Source organism: Lucilia cuprina, chromosome 4 (genome assembly GCF_022045245.1).
Source record: "Lucilia cuprina isolate Lc7/37 chromosome 4, ASM2204524v1, whole genome shotgun sequence".
Classification (NCBI taxonomy): domain Eukaryota; kingdom Metazoa; phylum Arthropoda; class Insecta; order Diptera; family Calliphoridae; genus Lucilia; species Lucilia cuprina.
The window spans coordinates 55,077,172-55,084,490 of record NC_060952.1 but is presented as its reverse complement, the minus strand read 5'-3'; the positions used below and the strand labels follow the sequence as shown (position 1 = coordinate 55,084,490).

The following is a 7,319-nucleotide window of genomic DNA, read 5'->3' as shown; positions in this document are numbered from 1 at the left end:
AAATGTTCCAGAAATCGTATGCGAGCATGTAGGGGGGATATTCCAAATTGTAATGTTTCCTCATTTATTGATCTTTGCTTGGAAATATTCGAAAATTCTGATTTTTTATCACCACATATGTCTAACGTATCCTTATGTAATGAATTTTTCCTCAATAGGTCACTTTAATAAGCTACCTATTAAAGTGACCTATAGGGGTAAAAATCATTACAGTTTAAAAAATAATACCTGAAATTTTTTTAATATATGTAACAAATTTAAGAGTTAACGTTATGGATGAAAATAATAGTGCTAGGTAAATTTTCTAAAAGATGTTGAGTTTTTCCTAATTAATTTGTCACTTAAAAAACATTAGGTAGGCATGTTATATATCAATGGAAAGGTAATTTTGTCTATTTTTCAAAACTGTATTTAATTTTAAAATTAAAAAATTCGCGGAATACTTTTTTTAAAAAAATTAAAAAATGTTTTTTATTCAGTTTTTGCGAAGATACAAATTTTTCAAATTGCAATAAAAATTTTATTTATGAATATTTTTTGATGAAATTTTACAGTTAGGTAGATTTTTTTACTCAAAATCTAAAATTAAATAAAAAGTTCGAATTTTCTTATTAGAAATCCCGGAATTCCCAAAAAAGTTTTAAAAAATCCCAAAAATGGGATTTTTTGGTTTTTTGCCTATTATATCCATACCAGGGGCGGGGTTATCGAAACCCGTTACAAAATGATTAAGAACATATTGGGTCATATAAAACAGGTCACTATAATTTGATATCGACTATGCGATTTGAGAATTTTTGCTCAAAATTGAATTTTCTATAAAAAATAGGGTTTTTTGGATGGACCTGGTCCCCTCGGTATCAAAAATTTTTAGGTTTTGTTTCATTTATCGTATTTTATGTAAAGTCAGCTTTTCAAAAAGTATAAATTCTATATACATCTTCTTAGAAACTTTTTAGATAACTTAAAAAGAAAAAGATACTTTTTTCCCAAAAAAAATGGCAAAAAATCGCCTTTTTTTTAATTTTTTAAATTAAAATGCCTATAACTTTGGACTCAGTCATGATTTTTACATAATTCTTTCACTGCTTGATATATAAACTTGTTGTTAAGCGAATAAAAAAAGAAATGGCGAAAATCGGGAATATTTGGACCCGCTATTATCAAAAAACTAAAGTAAGAACGGTAAAAATTTTAAAATTTTAATTTTCAAATGCGAATATCTCCTAAACTATAAGAGATAATTTACTGCTATGACGACATTTTTTATAGTGCTCGATGAGCAGATTCTATATACGATTTTTTTTTTAAATCGGAACTCAAATGAAGAAATAGGATCGTTTTAAAAATTTAACATAGCCGAGGTGTCCTAATTTGAGGACCCCCCGCCGGGCCCCTGGTTGGCCTATAAGGTCCAAATTCAAAACCTAAACTCGACAACACCTCCTCTTTGTGCATACCAAATTTCATTAAAATCGGATTAACCGTTTAGAAGTTACCGAATTATTTCCCTCTTTTTTTTCCTATACCACTGTGCGTTGTTAATTGATTATGTAAAACTTTTTCAAAAACTTTATCAATTATAGGCAACAGCGCTATAGGTCTGAACTTTTCTACTGTACATGCTTTATTATCTTTTGGAACTGGCGTTATCTTTGCAATTTTCAAATTAGCTGGATAAATTGATGAACTGATGATATCATTAAAAATATTCACCAAGTTTAATATTATTAGGTGTTTGCACGTCAAAAGCGCTTTACACGTTATACCATCGTAGCCAGGGCTCTTTTTCAAATCCAGATTTGAAATTATTTCTAATAGTTCTTCATTGTTTGCGAATCTAAAGGAAAAGTGATCATTACATTGACGCAGGGTATATAAGTTGTTACAAGAATCACCTGAAGATTTTATTATTTTACTATTTAAAGTTTCTGGTATTTCAAGAAAATACTTATTAAACATACTACATTTTTGTCTATCATCCGTTATAACATCCCCATTGTCATTCTTTAGTTGTAAGTTTTGCTTCACACTTCTTCCTAAATTTTCATTTAAAAATGACCAGCATTTCTTAGGGTTATTTTGAAGATTCACAAGATTAGCTTGGTAATAATTATTCATGCATATTTTACTAGCAATTTTTATAACTTTGCTCAAACGTTTTAATTTATTTTCACTATTTACATCTCCCTTCTTTCTTCTTGATTTCAAAAGTTTTTTCTTCAACATAATAAGGGAACGAAGATTTTCATTTATCCAGGGAGTATATATGTTGTTTTATTTCAGTTCTTTCGATATTTTCAATTGTAGATAACTTTATACTATTCGAAATTATGTTCGATAACTGCGATGAATCATCAGACGGATTTCCTGTGTGTTGCATTAAATTTATTTGATCTTAAAGATGTACTTGAAAAAAATTGTAGTCACATATATAGTATCGTTTTTCAGTATATTCAGATTCCGATTTATTAGTATTACTCTTTATTTGACATGAGAGCAAAATGTGATCAGTCATATCACATTTTATAGAATTAATAACAAGATTGCTTAATATATTACTATATAGATGATCAATCGATTTGCCACTAGTTGGACGCGTAACCATTGTATGACAATTTTGGATATCATAATGTAATAGAGTATTTAAAAGATCAGCTGACAAGGTATCATCTAACAGATCAATATTTGCGTCTCCAATTATAATGACAGGTGAACGAGGGTTAATGTTTAACATATTTTCAATAAATAGATAATATGCATTTATGTCACATTTTTGTGACCTATAAAATGTGCAAATTTTTAGTGATTTTCCATTTATTTTAATGCATTGCAAAGATATTTGAATAGCTTCAATAAACTGCTTACTTTCACAGTAGTCAACAACATATTGAAGGTTTTCTTTTATATAAAGAGAACTTCCACCGTAGCCATCAGATCTACAACAATGAATTGAATTGTATCCAGGAATATTGTATATTTGTTTAAGATTTGAATGAAACCAAGTTTCCTGAACAGCAATAATATTGGGTAAAATTTCAAACTGTGCTATTAATTCTTTAAACTTCAAAAACTTGCCAATGGATGAAATGCTTCTTATGTTTATAGAAATAATATTAAAGGTATTCAAATTTAATTTTTTTATATAATTATCAAAAGATTCTATATTCGAGAAATAATTTGTTTGTGAAATCATAGAAAAGATTAGTTATAAAACAAAAATAAGATAAGATACATAATTTAGACTGGCGACATAAATTGAGATTGTGCTTCTTCATCAGAACAATTAGAATCTTCATCTGGAACTTCTTGTTGACGTTTTGATTTTGACATTCTTATATTTTTTGTTGTGGCTTCTAAAAGTATATTATCAACATCTTCTTCACACTTAATGACTTTGCCCCTTCCAAATGCTACTTTTCTTGCATAAATTCTCCCTCCAGTTGTGAAGATAGAGTGATACCCAATAGATTTCAAAGTTTTTGCATAATTGAAAAGCTCAAGAGATTCTTTGCTTAAATAGTCGTTAACAAAGACGTTTTTTGTACTTTCGTTGTCTTTAAATTTCGACTTAGCAGCCATAAGCTTATCTTTTGACACTTTGGAACTGAATTTCACCACTAGAGCTTGTTTTGGATTAGCAGAATTCTTCTTTTTTAAAAAGTAAGCATCTTCTATGTTAGCTTCTTCTAAATCCACACAAACATTTTTAGATAAATTAATAACAGCTTGAGCTGCACCAATTTCAGTTTCCGCCTTTACACCGCTTATAAGACAATCATTTTTTACGCGTTGATCATTCAACATTTTTACCGAATTCTTCAATGTAATAATTTCATTTTTAAGCTTATAGTTTTCTTTTTCAATTAATTGTATCTTTTTTTTATTTTCATTTAGACTTTTTAAAATTTCATCAAATTTTGATGACATAAAGTTCATAGTGTTTGCAATTATACAGCTGATCAAGTTTTTTGAGTTGTGTTTTGATCACTTGCAGTTCTTCTCCAACTGTACTGCTATTGTCAACATTAACACATTTATGACAAACGTATTCTTCTTCTTGTTTTTTCAACAATTGTTCATACTGACGTTTATCTAACTTTGTGCATATTACATGAAAAATTTTTCCACATTTATCACATTCTATGCTATTCTCTTTTTCTTCTTTAACTTCTAATTTGCACTGTCCACAAATTATTATAGTATTTTTTATGCTTCTACGGCTTGTACTAGGCATACTTCTATATATTGAAAACTTCGCAAATTGTTTATTATGCTTTTAATTCTTTGTTATATTATTTTTATTTAAATAAACGAAAATAAGGGAAGATCTTCTAGAATGTATTTTAACCAACTTCTACTCACTAGAGTATATACAATAAAAAAATATAATTTTATTATGAGCCACGCACAACAACACCTAAATCACCCCACAAACCACCTTTCCCGCCCACCTTTCCCGCCCACATAATACAATTAATTCTTACAACCTACTTATATAGTTAATTCCTAACACTACTTATTTTCTATAAATTAATCTGTCATATCGGTATACATATCCAGAAGGTAATATAAGTCCTTTAAATCTTCCTCGTTTTAAGATGATAGAGTTTCATAACAAATCCATCTTTTTCGCATAGTTGAAAGAACAAGATCAGAAGATAGAAGTAAACTATTAAAAATATCTTCATTCTGTGATTGCCTGGAGCATTTTCTTGAGCTGAAAAGTTGAACATGCTTAAAATCTCGATTCCTCGCTTCCTGGGCTTCTTCTGTTAACTCTCCAAGTGGAAGAATATTCGATTCAATTATTATTTGACCATGACACAATACTTTGTGTACTGTAGGTGTTAGTTCCCTCCATGGATACAGAGATACAAGTAATTTAGAAATTTCAGATGTATATTCCCCAAATCGATTTCCATTAATTTTATGTTTTCTATTCAGTGCCATTAAAATAGTGTTAACTCTTCGAAGCAACTACTTGTCGATTCCAGTTATTTTTGAAGTAATTTCAAAATCAATTTCATTATTTTCTTCATTATTTTTTGTTGATTTAGTAAGATTCTCTGGCACACTTCTATATTTGAGGTCGTATGCTATGTGTAAAAAGTAATCCAAAAATCGTATTCTGGCATGAAGTGGTGAAATTCCGAAAGACATTAATACTTCTTCATTATTACTTCTGCTTTTGTTTATATTTGAGAATTGCCTGGCTGCCTGTGGACATTCTTGCTAAACAATTGGCAATGAATACTGCAGCCAGATTAAGTATTACAAATAGATGGAACTTTGGTTCCAAAGGTCATGCAAAGATTGTAGATTTTCTACCAAACCTACATCATGCTACTGACTACCAAATTCCGGAACCGTGCATTTCAAGGAACTTCCGGTTTAGTTTAATCTGTAATTATAATTAATTGACACCTGATAGCTTTGAAAGCTTAAATGTGTATACAGATGGCTCTAAAACAATTAAAGGTGTTGGCGGGAATTTCTGATGCTTGACGATTATGAATTAAGGGAATATGAACGAATTCGTAATGGCACTAATGATGACATAAATACACTTTTGTAGTCTGCTAATGTCCGACTTCCACAAGCTTGTTTGTATTCTGGAAGTGCTGATAAACCGTCACATCCCCACTTACACATTAAGACATCATCACAGTTATGAATTTTCCTTAGTTGGTCTTCTGAAAAGTCTGACACAATTCTTGATGCTGTGTTTTCGAGCAAATATGATATATCAATACAAGCTTCCACATCATTAACAGCAATAGGTGATGGTAGGATACTTTATTTTTTTTCCTGGATCGCTTTGTATGATGGTAATATATTGTGTCCTTTTTCGTGCAGTGCTTTCCTTAATATTTGGTGCTTATTTCGACTGAGACCCAGTTCCAACATAAGCGCTATTGCTTCCTCTTCAGTAAAATTTGAATGTGATGTTTTAGTTGGTATACTTTCCACAATTCGCTTAAGTCGTTTTGGTGATGCATTAGGGAGAATAGTTGCAATATGTACGGCATCCATAGGTTGGTTTTTCTTTTTCAGCATTTCGTTAAATGTATCCGCAATTTCCTCATTTGAGATTGAAAAAAGTTTTTGTGTGACCCTCTTTTTTTTGACCTTGAATATAAGTCTTCATATGACTTGCAAGGCGCTCCTGTTGATGTGTTGTAAGTTAAGATTTCCGTAGTAGTTTCCATCCAACTACAAAATTTTAATCGAAATTTCTTTTGAGTTCCATCCACAGACTTACTTTTTACATAAAAAAATTTTAAAAAGTTTTCAATTTTCGATATGCCTGTTTTGTCTATTTTTCTATTATATGTAGTTTTTATATAATTTGAAATGTATTCAATTCTTTCTGGCTCTTTTGAAGATATACTCTATAAAACGGGCACAACTCTTCGTACTTTAATGTAATCTTCATTGTAGATTTATTAAAAATGGTACTTAAAATCTGAGAAGTTTACTTATGTACCAATTCTTGTCATTTTCGATACAGGTATTCCAAAGTAAAAAATTACGAATTGTCTACCTATTAACATTTATGACTATATTACTATAACCTGTAATTCCCCATTGATATTTCTCATTAGTGAATGAATCGAAATTATCATTACCTGTATATTTTTACCTACATGATCATAAACAAAACAGAACGAAATGATCTGTCAAAAAAATTTCAGGTAAAAATAGTTATAAATTTCTAAAAATTTTAGCATAATAGGACCTTTCAATAAGCAAACAAATAGAAATTAGGTTCTGTCATATTTAATACTAATATATGAAAAATACGAAATTAAATGATACAGGTTTAAATGAACATATTTTTGAATGTAATTGAGATATTGGCTTGAAGAATTTTGTAAAGAATCGAGAATTTTCATATCTAACTAAAAAAAGATATTAAGGGATAAATATGGACTAAATTGTTGTAGCTATCTGCGACCCTATTAAAATTTTGATATAAATTATAGTTTTACAAATTAAACAAATATGTAATACACGACAAAATCATTATTTATGAACAAAACTCAATGAAATTTTCAACGCTTGTTAAATTTGTCATTTCAAATCAGAAAGTGCAAAAAAATTGAAAAGGTCAAAGGGCATCCCGCAATTCCCAAAAATAGGAATGAAAATCCCAAAAATTAGATTTTTTACTTTTTTGCCCATAGGGTCCACATTTCTTTCAGAGCTGGGAAAATACTTTTGGAGTAAATATAAAACATATTGAGGTTTCCAAAACTGCTTTCAGTTTTCTGATCCCAGCTTTGGGATTTTAGAACATGTCGCCCAAATTTGAA

At 29.5% G+C, this 7,319-nt stretch overlaps 1 protein-coding gene across 1 annotated transcript; it reads right to left on the bottom strand.

The window, feature by feature from the left end:
* Positions 1 to 2,475: 2,475 nt before the first annotated feature.
* Positions 2,476 to 3,842, bottom strand: LOC124419657. The gene is made up of 2 exons (XM_046949920.1): positions 3,591 to 3,842; positions 2,476 to 3,509 (listed from the first exon to the last, which is right to left on the bottom strand). Exons 1-2 carry the CDS (start codon positions 3,805 to 3,807, stop codon positions 3,241 to 3,243), a joined length of 486 nt encoding a protein of 161 aa, XP_046805876.1. The 5' UTR covers positions 3,808 to 3,842; the 3' UTR covers positions 2,476 to 3,240.
* Positions 3,843 to 7,319: the final 3,477 nt, after the last annotated feature.